At 40.8% G+C, this 22,396-nt stretch overlaps 1 protein-coding gene across 4 annotated transcripts in view; it reads right to left on the bottom strand.

The window, feature by feature from the left end:
• LOC138958381 (ADAM 17-like protease) overlaps positions 1 to 21,971 on the bottom strand; it is a 32,300-nt gene extending 10,329 nt beyond the window's left edge. For all 4 annotated transcript variants that reach the window (XR_011453385.1, XM_070329514.1, XM_070329512.1 and 1 more), the window contains exons 1-11: positions 21,861 to 21,971; positions 17,498 to 17,567; positions 15,427 to 15,565; positions 14,290 to 14,391; positions 12,088 to 12,150; positions 10,778 to 10,872; positions 9,128 to 9,246; positions 5,829 to 5,907; positions 3,904 to 3,992; positions 3,218 to 3,280; positions 1,726 to 1,826 (exon numbers count right to left, since the gene is read on the bottom strand). Coding sequence is in view for 3 of the 4 variants with exons in the window: in XM_070329514.1 (XP_070185615.1) it covers positions 1,726 to 1,826; positions 3,218 to 3,280; positions 3,904 to 3,992; positions 5,829 to 5,907; positions 9,128 to 9,246; positions 10,778 to 10,872; positions 12,088 to 12,150; positions 14,290 to 14,391; positions 15,427 to 15,565; positions 17,498 to 17,567; positions 21,861 to 21,902 (962 nt within the window). In the remaining variant the exon portion in view is untranslated. The remainder of the gene's footprint in view (positions 1 to 1,725; positions 1,827 to 3,217; positions 3,281 to 3,903; positions 3,993 to 5,828; positions 5,908 to 9,127; positions 9,247 to 10,777; positions 10,873 to 12,087; positions 12,151 to 14,289; positions 14,392 to 15,426; positions 15,566 to 17,497; positions 17,568 to 21,860) is intronic.
• Between the last annotated feature and the right edge of the window lie 425 nt (positions 21,972 to 22,396).

The following is a 22,396-nucleotide window of genomic DNA, read 5'->3' as shown; positions in this document are numbered from 1 at the left end:
TGCTTGACCTTGACCTTGACCTTCAGGGTCAAGGTCAAATAACTAAACCTAGCAATGACATCATACACTAAGAACTGCTTTACACATTGTTCCTACCAAAATACAAGGTCAAGGTCATCCAAGGTCATGCAACACAAAGCTGTTAATTCAAGACATAGGAAGTACAATGGTGCTTATTGGCTCTTTCTACCATGAGATATGGTCACTTTTAGTGGTTCACTACCTTATTTTGGTCACATTTCATAAGGGTCAAAGTGACCTTGACCTTGATCATATGTGACCAAATGTGTCTCATGATGAAAGCATAACATGTGCCCCACATAATTTTTAAGTTTGAAACAGGTATCTTCCATAGTTCAGGGTCAAGGTCACTTCAAAATATGTATACAATCCAACTTTGAAGAGCTCCTGTGACCTTGACCTTGAAGCAAGGTAAACCAAACTGGTATCAAAAGATGGGGCTTACTTTGCCCTATATATCATATATAGGTGAGGTATTCAATCTCAAAAACTTCAGAGAAAATGGGAACAAGAAGGGCAAAGCCCATACGACTCACATGCTTGACCTAAACCTAGCAATGACATCATACATTAAGAACTGCTTTACACATTTTTCCTACCAAAATACATGTGACCTTGACCCAAGGTCAAGGTCATCCAAGGTCATGCAACACAAAGCTGTTAATTCAAGACATAGGAAGTACAATGGTGCTTATTGGCTCTTTCTACCATGAGATATGGTCACTTTTAGTGGTTCACTACCTTATTTTGGTCACATTTCATAAGGGTCAAAGTGACCTTGACCTTGATCATATGTGACCAAATGTGTCTCATGATGAAAGCATAACATGTGCCCCACATAATTTTTAAGTTTGAAACAGTTATCTTCCATAGTTCAGGGTCAAGGTCACTTCAAAATATGTATACAATCCAACTTTGAAGAGCTCCTGTGACCTTGACCTTGAAGCAAGGTAAACCAAACTGGTATCAAAAGATGGGGCTTACTTTGCCCTATATATCATATATAGGTGAGGTATTCAATCTCAAAAACTTCAGAGAAAATGTGAAAAATGTGAAAAATAGCTGTTTTTTAGACAACATTTATGGCCCCTGCGACCTTGACCTTGAAGCAAGGTCAAGATGCTATGTATGTTTTTTGGGGCCTTGTCATCATACACCATCTTGCCAAATTTGGTACTGATAGACTGAATAGTGTCCAAGAAATATCCAACGTTAAAGTTTTCCGGACGGACGGACGGACGGACGGACGACTCGGGTGAGTACATAGACTCACTTTTGCTTCGCATGTGAGTCAAAAATGGGAAAAATAGCTGTTTTTTAGACAACATTTATGGCCCCTGCGACCTTGACCTTGAAGCAAGGTCAAGATGCTATGTATGTTTTTTGGGGCCTTGTCATCATACACCATCTTGCCAAATTTGGTACTGATAGACTGAATAGTGTCCAAGAAATATCCAACGTTAAAGTTTTCCGGACGGACGTCCGGACGGACGGACGTCCGGACGGACGACTCGGGTGAGTACATAGACTCACTTTTGCTTCGCATGTGAGTCAAAAACCATTACATTTAGAATCTACTGTTTGAATTTTTTTTTAAAAGAAGAAAAGAAGTCACTAACGCAAAAATTACTCGACATTCCAACAGGACCGAGTTTTCATATTGTCATACTCGTAGCTTAAAAGGCGAGGGATGATCGAACTGACCTTTGTTGCAACTGTGCTTTGTTGCCGGTGATTTGCGAAGATTTGGTAACAGTCGGAGTCCTCAAGGCGGAGTTCCTGATACGGTAATCTTTTACCTGGGCCTGAAAGCCAGGAAACCCAGAAGACTAACAGTGCAACGTTTCACACACACAAACATAGACACACACACACACACACATACAAACACACTCCCCCCCCCCTTCCCCCTAGTCATATGGATGAATTGAATTGAATTGAACTTTATTTATTGAGGGTAACAGAATAAGCAATGTATTCATGCTTTTTTTTCATCCGGCCCTCGCCTATTGAGGGTAACTCAATTAATAACAAGAAGAAATAGAAGTTAAGTTAATTACAATACAATTTACATAATTAACATGTCAAACAATTAACAAGAAGAGCAAACGCTCGATCGAGTCACTTTCGCAGTTCTGAATATTATATGAGGCATCAGATGGACAGGAAGAAATTGCTATTCACAACACAATACAGATGTAAATAATTTGATGTAAAGAATAATCCTATAAAGTTTGAATCAAATCCGATGAATAGTTTCAGAGATATGATATTTCAATTTTTTTCCTTCAAGACATACCTGTGACCTTGAAAAAGGTCAAAGGTCACCAAAGCAGACGTCAAAGTGTAGAGGTCACTGGGAGTCACGTTCACATAAAATTTGAGCCCGGTCACTTTTATAGTTTCCGAGAAAAGCCCAACGTTAAGTTGTGTGTTGCCGAACAGAAAAGGCTAGTTATCTCCCTTGTTTTTCTGATAACGTTCGTAAAAGGCTACAGATGTAAATACTTTGATGTAAAGAATAATCCTACAAAGTTTCAATCACATCCGATGAACTTTGTCAAAGATATAAAATGTCTAATTTTTCCTTTGACGCTGACCTGTGACCTTGAAAAAGGTCAAAGGTCAACGAAACCATCGTTAAAGTGTAGAGGTCATTGGAGGTCACGACTAAACAAAATATGAGCCGGATCGCTTTGATAGTTTCCGAGAAAAGTCCAACGTTAAGGTGGTGTCTACGGACGGCCGGCCGGCCGGACGGCCGGCCGGACAGACTAACACTGACCGATTACATAGAGTCACTTTTTCTCAAGTGACTCAAAAAGACATTTCAAAATGCATTATGAATATCAAGCAATGATGAAATATTATCACAGAATTATTTACTTGTTTCCAAGAGAATCAGCATGAAGAGAGAGGGAGAGTTGTTTGTTCAGATGTGCCAGCTATCTGTAACATTTAACTCTCTCTGCTTCCCGATGCAATGGCAAAGGGAGCTATCAAATGATCACATGGGCAAAAGGCACATATCATTTGAAAAGAGGACTATTCTCAGTGAACGCCAGGTTTCATCTCAAATGTAAAATCAAATTGATTGCAGATTATTCAACTGTTCTAATGTAGCTGGATGTGTGTACCCCACTGTGGATAGGCCTCACATCACATCCAGTCACAGCATTCTGTTCCAAGCACTCACCTCTTGGTTGGCCTTCCGCAGCCGCTCACGAAATTTGTCACGTTGTTTCCGTTTCCGTTTATCCTGAAACAAGGCAGTAAGTTTAAACTGTCAGACAAACAAACATATAGATGGATAGACGACATGAAGCAGAAACAAATTGGTTGTCATATAAGCAGTGATAGGTTCTAAATCAAACTCTGAAATACTAATGTACGTAAATCATCACCACGTGAGACCTGTCCATTCTTACTTTCCGGTAGTCTGACAAATCCACGTGAAGTGACTAATCACTATTGAGCTGTCATTTATAAACGACCTCACTCTGACCTTGAAATCTGACTATACAGGGTCAAGCGGGTTTTGGTTATATCTGGAGGTTATCAAACCATAGCAGCTTGGAGAATTACAAAATGTGGGCTTCAAAAACGTACAAGAAATTGATGATTTTCCATGTTTTGACCCGAACATGACTCCTTTGCCACCTTGAAATGTGACGAAGATCAACCAGATTTACGTCATGTTTGGAGATCATCCAGCCCTGGAAGGGTTTACAGTTTCAAAACTTAAGCTTCTATACATGCGAGATAACTTCAACGTATTTTGTCTACAGTCAGCCCGTCATCCAGCCTCCACACTACCCATTACAAAGACTCCTGATTACTCAGGTGAAAGAAAATGGAGTCCTAGAAAAACAGCGCACTGACCGCACAACTGACAATGCAGCTGACAGGAATCCAGACGACCAGGGACAGAATGATGACTGTGCCCACTATGTTGGATTTCATGAACTCCACTGAAAAACACATATGTGTGGATAAACACATCCTATCCACCTAATCTGACAAAATAAGATAAAGTGATAACATGCTTTACAAACAAACACAACAGGTAATACTAATAAAACCAGCTAGCGCAATGAAGTTATATACTGTCAAAAATGAGAGAACAAAAATTCCCCAGAACATCTAATGCATTTCAATGACTATCTTTCAACCCCGAGAATTAAATGCTTTTTGTAATATTCCCTCTAACAGCTAATGCGTAGCCGACTATGTTTCAACAAGAAGGGCAAAGCCCATACGACTCACATGCTTGACCTTGACATGACCTTGACCTTCAGGGTCAAGGTCAAATAACTAAACCTAGCAATGACATCATACACTAAGATCATATGTGACCAAATGTGTCTCATGATGAAAGCATAACATGTGCCCCACATAATTTTTAAGTTTGAAACAGTTATCTTCTATAGTTCAGGGTCAAGGTCACTTCAAAATATGTATACAATCCAACTTTGAAGAGCTCCTGTGACCTTGACCTTGAAGCAAGGTAAACCAAACTGGTATCAAAAGATGGGGCTTACTTTGCCCTATATATCATATATAGGTGAGGTATTCAATCTCAAAAACTTCAGAGAAAATGTTTTGGCCCCTGCGACCTTGACCTTGAAGCAAGGTTAAGATGCTATATATCAGGAATCAGGAATCAGGAATTTTACGCCGCTTGGAACCTTTTTAGGTTATTTGCGCGACGGGGGTGAGAGCGCACCGCCTATACGTTAAAAACAAACTAAGGACCTATCAATTTCTGTGTGTCCTCATAAAAACATCTAACATGTTACTTCAAGTAACCCCTAGTTTGGGACACCCCATAACCTATACAATTTCCTATCATTGTTTGGGTGTTTGAGGAGCTGGGGGGTAACGAGGGACGTAAAGCACCCAACATACACGCCGACCCCAGTCCTCTTATTTTAGCTTCCCTAATTTAAAATGTTTAAAAGCTGGTTTAAAAGTGATTCTCTAGATTTTAGAGCAGAGGGCCGCTTGTGGCACCTCTGCTTATTGCTGTTGAGAAAGCAGCAACAGATTTTGCCTGGACCACCTGCTCGTCTAGTGCATTCCACTCAGCCACCGTCTGCACGAAAAAGGAGCGTCGATACTGCTCTGTGCTGGCGTCTGGAATGATGTAGCCACGGGTGTTGTTGTAAGAGTACTTGGTGACGATGTTACTTGCTACGCAATCGGGAAAGGTGTTGGCCCGTATTTTCCTCTTCTCTTTATCTATTGGTTTCAGGAAGTTTTCTGGAGGTATTGCTGGGGTATGTCCCTCAATGATTTTGAAGAGAGTGGTGAGTCGCTGTTGTTTTCTGCGCTCTTGTAGAGATGGTAGATTTAGGTCCCGTAGCATCTTTGTTACACATCCTGGGTCTTGGGAACGGTAGTCGCGCTTTATGAATCTTGTCCATATATGTTTTTTGGGGCCTTGTCATCATACACCATCTTGCCAAATTTGGTACTGATAGACTGAATAGTGTCCAAGAAATATCCAACGTTAAAATTTTCCGGCCGGCCGACTCGGGTGAGTACATAGACTCACTTTTGCTTCGCATGTGAGTCAAAAATGATTCTCTTTTGCCATTACATCTCATTTACTCCTTGTAATTTCAGCCCTATCTGTAATGTTTTTCTCTATTATAAAGGAGCGTTACACTGAATAGCAGATAGTCCATCAAACACACTCACACACACACACACACTAAACAATTACAACACAAATAACCTGCCAGGAGCCTGGATTCTAATTAATAATAGAACAGCCCTCGTATGTATGATGCTGTAAAACTTACCTAGCTGATCTGTATTCAAACGCTGGATGAATAGGAAGATGCGATGTGACAACTGCTGGACAACCTTGACACACTCTCCCTGTTCCATGATGAAACAAGAAGAGCAAATGCTCGATCAACTTCCCTTCGGTGTGCACGCGCGTGCGTGCGTTTGTGTGTGGGCGTGCGTTTGTGTGTGGGCATGCGTTTGTGTGTGTGTGTGTACGCGTGCGTGTGTGTAGAGTATTTTACAGGAACCTTCTGGACAAATCTTTCATTTGAAACTATCCAGATGACGTTTTAATACCTTTATTTGATAACAAATCCGCCTGTTAAAGAAAACAATTTGATTCCACACTGTGGCAATCACATTTTTCAATCAAATTCATTGACATTTTTGTCAAACAATATTTGACCCGGTCTGACAATGGGAGAGCAGAGCATTTCATCTTGAAAACAACAATTAATGTACTAATTTGTTGATTGAAATTCTACGTGAATTTGCATCAAAATATTCAAACAAGAAGAGCAAAGCCCATACGACTCACATGCTTGACCTTCTGCTTTACACATTTTTCCTACCAAAATACATGTGACCTTGACCCAAGGTCAAGGTCATCCAAGGTCATGCAACACAAAGCTGTTAATTCAAGACATAGGAAGTACAATGGTGCTTATTGGCTCTTTCTACCATGAGATATGGTCACTTTTAGTGGTTCACTACCTTATTTTGGTCACATTTCATTAGGGTCAAAGTGACCTTGACCTTGATCATATGTGACCAAATGTGTCTCATGATGAAAGCATAACATGTGCCCCACATAATTTTGTAAGTTTGAAACAGTTATCTTCCATAGTTCAGGGTCAAGGTCACTTCAAAATATGTATACAATCCAACTTTGAAGAGCTCCTGTGACCTTGACCTTGAAGCAAGGTAAACCAAACTGGTATCAAAAGATGGGGCTTACTTTGCCCTATATATCATATATAGGTGAGGTATTCAATCTCAAAAACTTCAGAGAAAATGGGAAAAATGTGAAAAATAGCTGTTTTTTAGACAACATTTATGGCCCATGCGACCTTGACCTTGAAGCAAGGTCAAGATGCTATGTATGTTTTTTGGGGCCTTGTCATCATACACCATCTTGCCAAATTTGGTACTGATAGACTGAATAGTGTCCAAGAAATATCCAACGTTAAAGTTTTCCGGACGGCCGGCTGGCCGGACGACTCGGGTGAGTACATAGACTCACTTTTGCTTCGCATGTGAGTCAAAAATGATCGCATTGCATTCTTCTTATTTTCTTAATCCCAAACGTTATACATATGTTGTGTTTGAGTTACCATTGTACCCAGGAACAAAGACATTTATGTAAATTAGGTTCATTAAGTAACCAAGACCACTTAACCAGCGTTGTCTCGGTCGAAAGATTTCGGCCAACCCTGGACTTTATTAGTCTCGATGCTATATGGTCCTCAGTGTTCGCCTTAAATCTTCAGGACGGCAGATTCACTGAATCTTGTGATATCGCTTTACGCGACTTTCTTTTTTTTACCCGAACTTGACCTCACTTTGAAATCTAACGAAATCAGAAACATTTTCATCATGTCTGGGAATAGGGGACGACGGAAGCAAGTGGCTGTGGGAGGTAACTGGAATTACTTTCCTCTATGTTTCTGCAAAGCGATTGCATTGTTATAATGGTTCTATAATAAAATATGGGTCAAATGAAACGAAGAAGAAAGATTCTACCGAGGAAGAACAAGAAAAACGCGCGATAGACTTGCCTGCGCAATACTAAAATATACCATTTAAACCATTTTTACCACTTTCATATCTCAATTAAAGGCACAGTAAGCCTCCCGACGCGTAAACCATCACAGATACTGTCAGGCTTTTACACACAGTACAAACACCCTTTCGTTAAAACACTCACCGCTTGAGAACATCCTAGGTGCCCTCCATAAAGAGCGAGCAATTTTCAAAGAATTTATTTTCGTGGACCCTCTGATCAGCAAATCAGGCGCCTCGTTTTGTTATATGTTATATGAAGTCTTATATCGCGCGCATATCTCCAGACTCGGACTCAAGGCGCAGGGATCTATTTATGCCGTGTGAGATGGAATTTTTTACACAATACATCACGCATTCACATCGACCAGCAGATCGCAGCCATTTCGGCGCATATCCTACTTTTCACGGCCTATTATTCCAAGTCACACGGGTATTTTGGTGGACATTTTTTATCTATGCCTATACAATTTTGCCAGGAAAGACCCTTTTGTCAATCGTGGGATCTTTAACGTGCACACCCCAATGTAGTGTACACGAAGGGACCTCGGTTTTTCGTCTCATCCGAAAGACTAGCACTTGAACCCACCACCTAGGTTAGGAAAGGGGGGAGAAAATTGCTAACGCCCTGACCCAGGGTCGAACTCGCAACCTCTCGCTTCCGAGCGCAAGTGCGTTACCACTCGGCCACCCAGTCCTCCAAGTTTTGGCGCGCGCTAGAACTAACTTTTAAAATCTAGATAATAAATTGACAGCTTGTTACACAAACATTCTTAAATCATGAAAGATTTTTTTTTTCATCAAGACAAGATCAGTACAATTCGAAGTTTTGAAAGTTTGAAAAAAGGAAAAGCCCGGAAACGTGTCACGCAAACCGTCTTTCTCGTAGCAGACGACGGTTCTGCCTAGCGCCCGTTCCTCTGAACAGTCAACTGTCATCGCTCTAGTTCGTGTGAATCGCAGCCGTTTGTTGCGTTTAGATTCAGAGGTACACAATGACGTGCTATTGTAGATGAGCTTACAGCGAGTCACATTGAAATCACAAACTGACGACTGCTGTGTGAAAAAAGAAAACTGGATCACACGGGTTCGCGATGGCTCAGGGGTAAGATAAACCACACAAAAATAAATTCTTTGAAAATGCTCGCTCTTTACGGAGGGCACCTAGGATGTTCAACAGCGATGAGTGTGTAACTGAAAGGGTGTTTGTACTGTGTGTAAAAGCCTGACAGTATCTGTGAAGGTTTACGGGAGGCGGCTTACTGTAGTTTTAAACTTGCCAAGAAAAAATGCGCAATGAATTTTTATCGTAAAACTACAAACCTAAATATGTGCTCAGAAACACATTTTAATGTATAGGCATTGCCTTCATTACATAACATGACAAAGACGTCTGTTTTAAACCGAAGAGTAAACATATCTCAATTCAACTCCACACAAAAACTGCACGATGACTTTTTATCATGAAACTACAACCCTGATTTATGCAGGGCTGCTAGGTGCACTCTCAAATTGAATGAAATATCACCTTGTCGCATTTTCCTATTTGACAGGTGCGCTCATTCTCTTGTACCACTGAAGTGGGAAAACATTCCCCTTTGTCGTCTCCCTTCTCTTCCAAGCAGCATCGACGACACATGGCTGTCGCTGCAAACATCGTAACAGTTTCTCCGTCATTAGAAACCAGAAATATGCAACAGTTCAAACTCAACAGTCTAAGAATGATGTTTCCGTTCAAGAGATGGGCAGTTTTACATCAGTTCTTTACTGCCTCATAAGGCACACAGGGATGTTGCTACAAAGTTATACCTATAGGACAAATGTCCTGAGTTCTTCAGCATCAATAGGACATTTGACCGCTTTCAGAAAGTTTAATAGGACATTATGAATTTGCGCCAAACACTTATAACATTCCATGGAATTGTTCCAAAGTCATGCGCCCACACACACACGCACACACATACACACCCACGCGCGCGCGCTGTAGAACACACACATAATATAGTAAATACATCAACACAGTGTGCGTATAATGTTGTATTTGTTTTGTTTCAAAGTCTCCACAAAAAAGAAACCAACATGAACAACTTCAGAGCCGCTGGAGTTGTCTCCCGCACTCCTGTAGCATGCATTGATCTATTCTAAAAATAATCCACTATTTTTAGATCAGTGCGCTGCACCGAGACGGTTATAAATACCCAAACGGCGCATACCGCAAACGGTTCGGGAATTCCCGACAAAAGAAAAGATCCGCACGCGGCACTGAACAGCTGAACACGAGAGCGTTCGGTCTTTTGGAAGATTTGTATCTTGAAATGAAAATTAACGAATATCGCGCTGTCCGAAGGAATTGAGTACATATCGGACAATGACCACGCTCAGGCTAAAACGATAGGACATCTGATCGACATGCGGCAATGTGAATCGGACATTTGGGGATTTTCATCAATAAATGTCCGATGTCCGACGCCTAACGACATCCCTGGGCACAATCTAGACTTGACTTGTACAGTGATAATTGGAGAATTTATATCAAGACTAATAATTAGTAAGTGAATCTCCCAGGTTAACATATGTGCAGACCTGCTTATGGCTAGTTTGTATAAGCAAGCACAAGACTAAGTACGCAACAAAAATATCCTGTATTCCATGTTGAGTTCCGTGGGTTATATATATAGAAACAAGAAAACGGCGTATGGCTGCCTAAATACACGTTAAAACCCACTCGTGCAATAAATATGAATGTATGTGAGAGTTTCCGCCCATGAAGGGAGAAGTTTCAACCATACCGGAAACACCTTAAAATAAGTGTTTTAGCGCTCTGTTATGCACATTTGAAACTTTTACTTCTTCTGCGTTCATGGGCTTAAACTCCCACGTAAACTCTTATTCGTTGCACGGATGGGGTTTTACGTGTATATCCGGTCACATAGAACCCCAACCCCGCACTGTTTAGCTTTTGACGCGATTAGAGACAGTTTTTGGGTCCATTATGCTCCTTTTAAACAACTGACTTGCTGAATACTGGACACATGATTCAATTTTTTTGTTAAATAACTGCAATTAAATGCATGATGCAACTTTTTGTCAAACCAGCACCGAGAAATGTGATCTCACGTCAAGTGAACAAACACTCATTCATCACACTCAGTCACTAGAGTTGAAAAGGAAAACATACTGTTCTGGCTACAGAGACATGGCTTCAGGGTCTTCTTTTCTTTGATACCACGAAGTTGGCAAAAATTCAGGCACCGTCCTCCCTGGCATTTGCCTCTGTCACACACGAATCGAAAAACACATCTTCAATAGACGAATTCCGAGAAGAAAAACTGACGACCTTGTATGGGTTATGAAAGATTGAATGCTTTTGCCTTTACTCTGACAAACACTGGAAGGGCCAATCACCAGCGAGAGGTGTGTCGGAAACACGTGGACAGGAGCACGTGTGAATGTATTTTTGCCTTACTAGACCAAACTATGAACAGAGCTGGACAGTACTCTTAGTGGTTGTGAGTGCACTGCACTAAATACACTAACATTTCATACTAAAAACATACACCACCGTGACCATTCATCATTTAACTCATTTCAAAGTAAATCAAGGATAACTCAGTCTAGAGTTAAAACATAAAGGGTATACATGTATGAATTACTATAGTCTAAGCTCCAATGAAAACAGTAATACAAGTCTACTGGATTCAAGCATAATGGCGATTTCAAAATATTGAGTCAATCTGTCGGCCTAAAAGATTGAACAAACTGGATATAGGCCTACTGGATACTAAACTTAGCAAAACATTATTGCGACAAATTTCGGTCCCGAATGAAAGAATTAATTCCAGTGTCATTTGACTTTTTATGTAATTTCAGGCAGTCCACTGGACTATCTGGCACACCTTTCGGATCAAAGATTTCTTTAACAGGGTCACGTGACCGCCGCTCAAATAGGGTACCCCTAAAACCGACCTGACGAAAACGTAAGGTACCAATTAAAATCGACGAAAAATCATAAAAGGCAAAACTTTGCAATTTTTACATACGAGGAGAAAGTAAAACCAATTATCTTCCGAGAATATGTTGTTTTTGTCAAGCTGGTCCATTCCTTATGATACAGGTAGCGATCGCATGTGCAGCAAAGATGATCTTCAACTGCTAAGCTAAGATTTTTGTGTGCAGCCTAAAACGGGAGGTCTTCGTGTTCATTTTGAAGGGTACCATAACGCTGTATTTCAGCGATGAACAGGTGGATTTCTTTGAAACTTACCAGATATTATGCCTACATACAAGACGTAAATCGCCTGAAATTAGGACCCAAGCACCCACTCAATTACACTCACACACATGCACAAACATACCACAGACCTAGACATGTACAGGCACTGGCCTCGTCTTGTGTCTTAGTCTACCGAAATATATTCAGTCAAATATTTACTAAACGTAAAAGTCAAATATTGACTAAATGTAAAAAACAAAAAAACAGAAACTTACAAGTCGACACAGGACGTGTTATCAGGAAGGTATGAAGGTGGAGGACAGTCAAGATTTCTCCCGCTGGACCTGGAGTTAAGGCATCTAACATCATACACTTCTCTTTTGCTGTCTTACTTCACGACAGCACAGCAGGAGCTATTAACACACAATTGATAAATGATGCCCTATGTTGCTTCGTGTGTGTCCGTGTGTGTGTGTGTGTGTGTGTGTGTGTGTGTGACCATAGACCATTCCAAACCCTTGAAATGTCTTTCAAAGGTCTAGATTCCAAGATGTCCGAGACTCCCTCAGATTTATTTCGTCTACTGAACACTGTCACTGCTGAGTACTACATGTAATAATCTACTAGTGAATGTTCCGGTGAGTCAACATTTTAGATGGGTAGGCAATGTGACATAACAGCATTACTTTAAGGCAATCACAACAAGAAGGGCAAAGCCCATACGACTCACATGCTTTACACATTTTTCCTACCAAAATACATGTGACCTTGACCCAAGGTCAAGGTCATCCAAGGTCATGCAACACAAAGCTGTTAATTCAAGACATAGGAAGTACAATGGTGCTTATTGGCTCTTTCTACCATGAGATATGGTCACTTTTAGTGGTTCACTACCTTATTTTGGTCACATTTTATAAGGGTCAAAGTGACCTTGACCTTGATCATATGTGACCAAATGTGTCTCATGATGAAAACATAACATGTGCCCCACATAATTTTTAAGTTTGAAACAGTTATCTTCCATAGTTCAGGGTCAAGGTCACTTCAAAATATGTATACAATCCAACTTTGAAGAGCTCCTGTGACCTTGACCTTGAAGCAAGGTAAACCAAACTGGTATCAAAAGATGGGGCTTACTTTGCCCTATATATCATATATAGGTGAGGTATTGAATCTCAAAAACTTCAGAGAAAATGGGAAAAATGTGAAAAATAGCTGTTTTTTAGGCAACATTTATGGCCCCTGCGACCTTGACCTTGAAGCAAGGTCAAGATGCTATGTATGTTTTTTGGGGCCTTGTCATCATACACCATCTTGCCAAATTTGGTACTGATAGACTGAATAGTGTCCAAGAAATATCCAACGTTAAAGTTTTCCGGACGGACGGACGTCCGGACGGACGTCCGGACGGACGTCCGGACGGACGGACGGACGGACGACTCGGGTGAGTACATAGACTCACTTTTGCTTCGCATGTGAGTCAATAAAAAACGCTCGCGCTGGACCCGAGTACTCTTCAGACACACACACACACACACACACACACTCTCTCTCTCCCTCACTCCCTCCCTCTCTCTCTTTCTTTCTTACACACACACACACACACACACACACACACACACACACGAGTACAGACTCATGCACACACACACACACACACATACACACAAACAGTAACACTAACACATATGCACAAAATGAATCGAACCCGGATCACTTTGGCCATCTAGACTCTCTCGTGCTCTCTGTCTCTCTTTCACCGAGACCAAACCCTGCATTGTAATTTCTTTGCCGAGACCCGTTGTCTGGCTTGCACTGAAATCATGCTTTTCTCGTCACTGCATGACGTGTTCGCCGCCCAAGTCTTCCCTTTAGTTCAGGCTGTTCGCAAAGCGACCAGCCTCCCACCGCAAAAACCTCCCCCCGTTAAGAGTGGCTTTTGTGATTTATTTCGCATTTAGGTCCCAGGTAATATTATGAAGTTTTAATACGATCAATCGGACCTATCATCAAGTTAGTGTATCAACTTTTGAACGAACTGCACCCAGTAGTTTCCCAGCAATAAGCTGTTAAGTCGAGACGAACAGACAGACACACAATTAAAGTCTGCAGGACCCTAGTACTGCGTACTCGGGGATAAATTGAAGATGGTGGTATCTATAATTTCAGTGTGTGTGTGTGTGTGTGACCATAGACCATTCCAAACCCTTGAAATGTCTTTCAAAGGTCTAGATTCCAAGATGTCCGAGACTCCCTCAGATTTATTTCGTCTACTGAACACTGTCACTGCTGAGGACTACATGTAATAATCTACTAGTGAATGTTCCGGTGAGTCAACATTTTAGATGGGTAGGCAATGTGACATAACAGCACTACTTTAAGGCAATCACAATAAATTGAAGATGGTGGTATCTATAATTTCAGCATCGATGCAGTATTAAACTCAAACACTGTGTCCAATTCATCTCAAAGGATACTCGCAAAAGGCCCCTCCTGAACAAGTCAGTTCATTCTTCTGCTCACACACTATGGAGCTGTTTGCTACCATACAGTCCTTGCAACAGGGTGCGTTGAAATCGCTGCATGCAACCAACACATGATTTTATTTGGACATCAATGGCATTCGAGCTGTATGCTGACCTGTGCTGATTACCAGTGATAATGTACCCGATTCTAGCGTTGGTTCCCCTGTACCTTGACACCATACATGAAGTTACAGTCCTTTCGGGTGGTTGGTCAAGAGATCCCAACCTCCACGGTGGTATTCTATGCAAAATAACATTGTGCTTGGTAAATCTAAATTAATCATGAAAATGTATAATAATTTTCTTATTTATTTATACTTACCAACACAATGTTATTCTTATTGCTCCCTCCCTCCTCCCCTCTTCCCATGCCTATTCAGCTAAATGGTGAAGTGAAGATGGCGTGCCCGCGTGGCCGGATGACGCTGGTTTTGGCGCCAAGCGCTACTAGCGACATTCGGCAAGGGCGGCCACTCTGTGGTATAACTCTAGTTTCACTTTCGATTTCCTTTCGGTAGTTAAGGGATTATATGCAAAATAACATTGTGTTGGTAAGTATGAATAAATAAGAAAATTATTATAAATTTTCATGATTTGTTACATTCATAATCATTTTTATGATCAACTGATAGGACCATGCAGATGACAAAACAGAAAACTATGACCTGAGGTCATACTGGAACAACATGGTATAATGTGACATGGTTAACTTTCACAAAACTGTAGAGAGAAGCTCGCTTTGCTGAATTATGAAATGGTTTCACGTGAATTTGTACGCGGAAATTCAGCTACGCTTCACCATTAGGCCATCAGTACTGAAACTATGAGAACATTGTTTTCTGTAAGTCTAGTCGTTTTAACCAGCACAAGAAGCTCTTTATATCTTGAATATCTGGTGTCCAGAATCTGAAGTGGATTAGGCTATAGAAATGTGCAATTCAAGTATCTGGTTCCAATTTCGGTCAAAAACAAGAAGCTAGTCAAGTCCTGCCTCTTGCATTTTGTGATTTTGACTGTGGCTCAAGTATGAACTATTGTAAGATGGTAGTTAACAACTGCAGCGAGTGAGCGTGTCACGCGACCCCATACCTGCACGTAACATTTGGTTTGAACTGACAGTTCTCGTCGCAGCATTTTTCTTCTTGGTCCTTTTCGACAAAGCCAACGTCACACTCTTCTTTTTCCTCGACAATGCCATTACCACATAGAGCCTGCAGTTCATTTTTGCCTGCAATCATTGAGGCATTCATTATTTTAGAGGTATAGTTGAAATAAAAATGCTATTGCAATACCATTTCCAAGGTACACATTCTGGCTGTATCTAAATGATAGGATAATTGTCCTAGATCCTGCAAACTATGAAGAGAAAAAAACAAAACAAGAAAAACTCCCATTGAAGTCGGTTTATAAATATAATGAACAACACTACTTTCAACAGCTTTAAAGACACGGTCTTCAGCACTGCAAATATAACAAAACGAACACATAAACCAACAAACCAACCACCCAACCAACCAACAGAAACATCAGACTATGAGACAAAAAAGGGAATTTATGCAACACATGATGACACAATGTGTACAGTTACTTTTTACCTCGGTCTGCTACAATAGCAGACGACTTTATTCTGTGTTAACCCGGATGTATTCGGGGGTGGGTATTGCAAAGGATGTTGGGTAGTTCTAAAAATAGCCCTCAATCATCCTGCAAAAGTGGACAAAGAAAGCTGAATTTTCGCTGACCCGCCATCCACCCCCTTGTATACTCCACCTTTTTTACAACTGCCAATGAGCTTGATATCTTGCCAATTTTTGTGTCTTCTGAAATTTGCTTGCCCAGGAGAATTTTTGTTGATACCATGCTAGTCAATTTTTCTTTCTAAGTTTTTTCTGAATGCTCACAGGTGGGCGGTCAACGCCCACACCTTTGATATTGTGTACATAATGATATTTTATTGAGGCTTTATTGATGCATAATATGAGAATCTCTAGTCAGAATGAATGACTGATTTGCTTGATGTAAATATATGAGAAAGTGTGAAAATGAGATGTTATCCCCCTTTTTAGGTCTACTTGGCCAGTTAAATGCTTTGTGGGATTTTTGTGTTTGGTGGTCCCGCTAGCAGGTGAATGTGAGAAGTACGGTTTATATAACCGCGTGATTTTTTGAACCATGTACAGCGGGACCACCTTATATTTTTATAATGTATATATATACAAGTCTGACCTCAGTCGCTTTAAAAAATAAAGCGTCCTTTATCTATCACAAATTTGGTGTGAGTCTGAGTTTGTTGCATAAATGATTTTATGTGAGCTTGTGAACATAAACACAACACTTTTTCAAAAATGAATTTCAAACCCAAGAAAGTAACAACTGTCTTTACAAAAAGAGTTAACGGCCTATCGACCCCCCCCCCCCCCCCTCGCTGTGATAGGGTGCAGCCGCTAAGTGGCACCAATGTGACCTTAACCAACAACATGGGGCAATATAATCTATATAGCGGGTCATCACAGGCTTTAACTGGCCGAGTGTCAAAGAAATAAAATTTAAAAAAGGAGCATTCATGTTCTTTAAGAAAAGGATTGTTTCTCATTGTTTACCTGCACTACAACCAAATTGTCATCATATCTGAAGGTCACCAAGACAAGGAAGTCTGTGAACCTTAAAAGTGTCGTTTCAAAAATGACAAAGTTTCATCGTTTTCACCCAAACTCGACGACCCCTTCGTGACTTTTAAAAATGACACTGGTCAACCACACTGACTTCCATTATACATGTAGGTCATTAAATACCAAAAGTTCGTAAAGTTTCAAAGTTCAATCTTCAAAAACATTGAATAAAATATTCCCAAACATGACCTGCTGTGACTTTCAAATGTGAACAGATTTTCAATGTAATACTATTTCGTCATGTTTGTAGATCACAAAACCCCATAAATTTGATGTTTTAAAGTTGTAGCTTCATAGAATTTTTAACAATTTGTATTTGTTTTCACCAAAACATGACCCTGCTCTGACTTTGAATTTTAAAAAAGGTCAACCAAGCTTTAATTGTGTCTAGAGGTCACCAGACCCTAGCTTCGTAAAAATCCGAGAAAACTACATCTTTAATTTTTTTCTAACATTGGGAGTCAAAAAAGGAAGCAATCTAAATTACTTACTGCGAAAACACAGTCCCGACTTTGCTCTGAGCACTGGAGCCACCCAACGCAAGCTGCATGGAGAAAAATGCTGGAAAAGAGGTATACGCTTAAATATTAAAACTAGAATCCAAAACGCTTGAACGCACAGTCATTCCCGTGTGAACTATTCGGCTCAATACTTTTCAATGTTTTGACCCGAACTTGACTCAGCTGATACCTTGAAATTTGACGAAATTCAGCCAAATGTGTGTCATGTTAAACCCTAGATGAGTGCACAGTTTCAAAGCTGAGCTCCAATAACATCTGAGACAACTTCAACTTAAGTTTTCGTCTACATGTAGTGGGAAGTCTAACACCTAGCATTATCAAGACTCTCCTGATTTTACTCAGGCAAGTCAAAACATTTTATAAACAAGAAGGGCAAAGCCCATACGACTCACATGCTTGACCTTGACCTTTACATGACCTTGACCTTCAGGGTCAAGGTCAAATAACTAAACCTAGCAATGACATCATACACTAAGAACGGCTTTACACATTTTTCCTACCAAAATACATGTGACCTTGAGGTCATCCAAGGTCATGCAACACAAAGCTGTTAATTCAAGACATAGGAAGTACAATGGTGCTTATTGGCTCTTTCTACCATGAGATATGGTCACTTTTAGTGGTTCACTACCTTATTTTGGTCACATTTCATAAGGGTCAAAGTGACCTTGACCTTGATCATGTGACCAAATGTGTCTCATGATGAAAGCATAACATGTGCCCCACATAATTTTTAAGTTTGAAACAGTTATCTTCCATAGTTCAGGGTCAAGGTCACTTCAAAATATGTATACAATCCAACTTTGAAGAGCTCCTGTGACCTTGACCTTGAAGCAAGGTAAACCAAACTGGTATCAATAGATGGGGCTTACTTTGCCCTCTATATCATATATAGGTGAGGTATTCAATCTCAAAAACTTCAGAGAAAATGGGAAAAATGGGAAAAATAGCTGTTTTTTAGACAACATTTATGGCCCCTGCGACCTTGACCTTGAAGCAAGGTCAAGATGCTATGTATGTTTTTGGGGGCCTTGTCATCATACACCATCTTGCCAAATTTGGTACTGATAGACTGAATAGTGTCCAAGAAATATCCAACGTTAAAGTTTTCCGGACGGACGTCCGGACGGACATCCGTCCGGACGGGGGGGGGGGACGGACGGACGGACGACTCGGGTGAGTACATAGACTCACTTTTGCTTCGCATGTGAGTCAAAAATCCTGACCAGAGACAGTGAGAAAATTTGTTTTCACAAGGAAGGACTGTGCCGTTTAACATTACTATAGAAGCTTTCTCTGAACAGTTTCCCCAGCTAACAAAGGGAAGAATATAGTGCAAGTTTGTAATAGCTTGCGTATACATGTATGTAGCCAAACAGGTGCAACTCCATTTAGTTTATTCTTGCACACTTTCTAACCTTGCTGGGGTTGCTCTGGCCCCTAAGAATCTTTCAAAGTGTGTATGTATTTTTCAATCTTACACTACTTATTTATGAATATCAACAAGAAAAGCAAATGCTTATGGGACTCACCTTGAATCATATGTACAATAGGAATCAACAATACAATTAATTGCTGCTCTAGCTTCAATATCAATATGAGGCTTATATCGCGCATACGTGGGTACAGTTCTAAGCGCAGGGATTTATTTTTATTTTTTATTTTTATTTTTATGCAATTTATATCGCGCACATATTCAAGGCGCAGGGATTTATTTATGCCGTGTGAGATGGATTTTTTTTACACAATACATCACGCATTCACATCGGCCAGCAGATCGCAGCCATTTCGGCGCATATCTTGCTTTTCACGGCCTATTATTTCAAGTCACACGGGTATTTTGGTGGACATTTTTATCTATGCCAAGACAATTTTGCCAGGAAAGACCCTTTTGTCAATCGTGGAATCTTTAACGTGCACACCCCAATGTAGTGTACACGAAGGGATCTCGGTTTTTCGTCTCATCCCGCGAAAGACTAGCACTTGAACCCACCACCTAGGTTAGGAAAGGGGGGAGAAAATTGCTAACGCCCTGACCCAGGGTCGAACTTGCAACCTCTCGCTTCCGAGCGCAAGTGCGTTACCACTCGGCCACCCAGCTTCATAAGATAATGCTAAAAAGAACAAAGGTTTCCTATTTATTGACCAAAACTTTACCCTTTTGTAACATGTATCAATCCATATACAGTTTTACAATCCTAAGAATATCCGACAGACACAAACTCCCCCCCCCCCCCCCCCCCCCTTCCCAAACTAGCCTCATATTCAACATATCCTCCAAAATTTGTAAAAAAAATAGTAAAAACAAAACAAGAACAATAGTATTTCTCTTTTGTGACCCTTGCGGCCAAGCTGACTCCATTGATACTGAACTGTTCAAAACAAAACATGGGTAGGGGAGAGTTAGTGATCGCGTACCTGTTATCCATATCGTACCACAGGCGGAAGGTATCGTCCACTGGACTACTACTACTGATCACGTACCACCCCCGATTCCCGCGAAATGACAAATGCCTGAAGCCCCTGCTGAAGTGTGGGGAGAACCCCGTAGGAAAGAAGCATTCTTCCGGTGTCAACATGGCAGCTAGCGAGAAAACCACCAGCAAGAAAGAAAAATTCACTTTGTTCGCATTTTGATGTTATTTTCGCAGTGACAAATTTGTGTGACTATGCAAAGACTACACCACTGAACAAATTAACTTGACTATACATTAAATTACCTTGTTGAGTGTAGGCTGCATTTGGATCAAAACATTGGCCTTTGCTTTACATGTGGAAGGCTAGATCTACTTATTGTCCAGCCTACCGAAGTCACGCATATCGTACCTGCCAGTCTTGATATAGTCCCGTTGGTACGATAACAATAACTTCTGGTACGATATGCAGGATGACACAACCTCCTATTAATTGCCAAATGCTCCATTTAGGAGTACTTATTAAGAAGTCTGAAGCCTGAAGTTGTTTCAGAAAAATGCTTTCCCACTCGAACTGGACATCAGAGGACATGAAACAATGTCTGGCAGCCATTGCAAACGGAATGGGCTTCAACGCTGCTTCAAGAGTTATTGATATTGTACCACAAGGTCACTAATATCGTACCCCCAGTACGTTATAAGTGACTGACAGGTACGCATTACAGAACTGGTCTTGTAATTCGTACCATTTGGATGATTTTTTTAAAATCCGTACTGAAACCAAGTTTGCGTTTTTTTCATTGCAAACAATATACGGAACGTTGAAGGCACAGGAAATGAGTGTTTATGGACAATTTGAAGTGCCCAGCATAAAATGGTTGCGTTATAGAGCTGTTTGTCCTTAAGTGGTACGATATCAGTAACTCTCCCCTACCAGAGACTTGAGTGACCTCATTTCTGACACTATTTTATGATGTCATCACCAAAAGTCTATCCCAGACAAAAAATACCTGACAATAAGCTGTGACCTCAAATCAAACAATGACATCGTAGCTTGATGAGGTCATTGACTTATTTCTTTGATACCTCAGTGGATTTTTTCAGTGATGATAAATCTCCTCCTGCATTCCTCCTGTGACCCTGACATTTGCCAAAACGAACCAAACATTTGTTACGTATGAAGATCATCAAAACCTACCAGTTTGTAAAATGTGGAAGTTGTAGCTCGAAAAACATCTGCCGGAGAAAACCGCAACCTTAAAGTCTGTTGTTGCCGGCCGGCCGCCAATACGGAGGTACACTGTTAAGACTTAATGATTAGGCAAAAAAAAAAAAATAGGTCTGTTTACGGTAACCCGACCGACCCTAGTTTTTTCGCGCGACCCTAGACTTTTTTTTGGCATTTGGGGGAAAAAAAAAAAAAAAAAATTCTTGGTTTTTTGGCAAAATAACGTAAAAATATGGTTTTTTGGAAAAAAAAATAAAAAAAATAAAATAAAATCCCGACCTACCGACCCTATTTTTTTGGCCTATGTTACCGTAAACAGACCTATTTTTTTTTTTGGCCTTACTCAGGTGAGCTAGAAAAGTCGAAATCTACCAGACAAAACAGTGACCTTAGACTCACTTTGAAGTTATATTCAAACGATTGCTTGTGCAGAACTAGAAGAGCAAAATAATGTTCGATCGATTCGCCTTTCGCAGTGGCAGGATGCGCACACGCAAATATGATTGCAGACGCGCGGTTGTGTGTTAGTGTCTATGGCTATGCACTTATAACTGCATAGTTGAATTCACTGCTTCTTTGGCACAAATAACCGTCAGAATACCATCAGCCGGGTCTAAACGAAATATCAATAGAAATAGAATACTTAACTTCTTTGTCCTCTCAACGCTTAACGTTTTAGTGCTGAACACACCTGGTTGTTTTCTTCATAGCCAGGGACAGAAAATCCCCACATGATGTACTGCCCTCCTGTCTGGGGATTGCACTCCGGCGTACTCGGTGGGTCATGTTCTGCTCCCCAGTTATGCCCTGTTGAATCCAGAACATGAATCTGCTTTAAAGGGACTCTCTCCTGTTTCAATGTACAGTTTCTTCAATCGTCATTTAAAACAGAAAGTAAACATTTTTCCAGAGTATTGGGAACAAATTCCGCTTCATTGCGCATGCCGCGGAAAAAGCAAAACGAAGGGGAAACAAGCGGAAAGTAGGCGGCCCGACGGAAAGTAGGAGGGGCTTATGCGAAAAATGGGTGGAGCTTACCACGACAAGGGCGACGGCGGGTGCTGCGGAAAAAGTGACGTAACAGCGGAAAAGTGGCGTAACATCGGAAATTTGTTCAGCTCCACCAATTTCACTGAGAAACATACTTAAAAGTTATGTGCTCTTTGTACTGTCTGCTTTTAATCTGCCAAACAACTTGCCTGAAATTAGTCTGTTACTAGTGTGACA

This window comes from Littorina saxatilis, linkage group LG2, assembly GCF_037325665.1.
Source record: "Littorina saxatilis isolate snail1 linkage group LG2, US_GU_Lsax_2.0, whole genome shotgun sequence".
Taxonomy (NCBI): domain Eukaryota; kingdom Metazoa; phylum Mollusca; class Gastropoda; order Littorinimorpha; family Littorinidae; genus Littorina; species Littorina saxatilis.
This window is presented reverse-complemented; position numbering and strand designations above follow the sequence as displayed.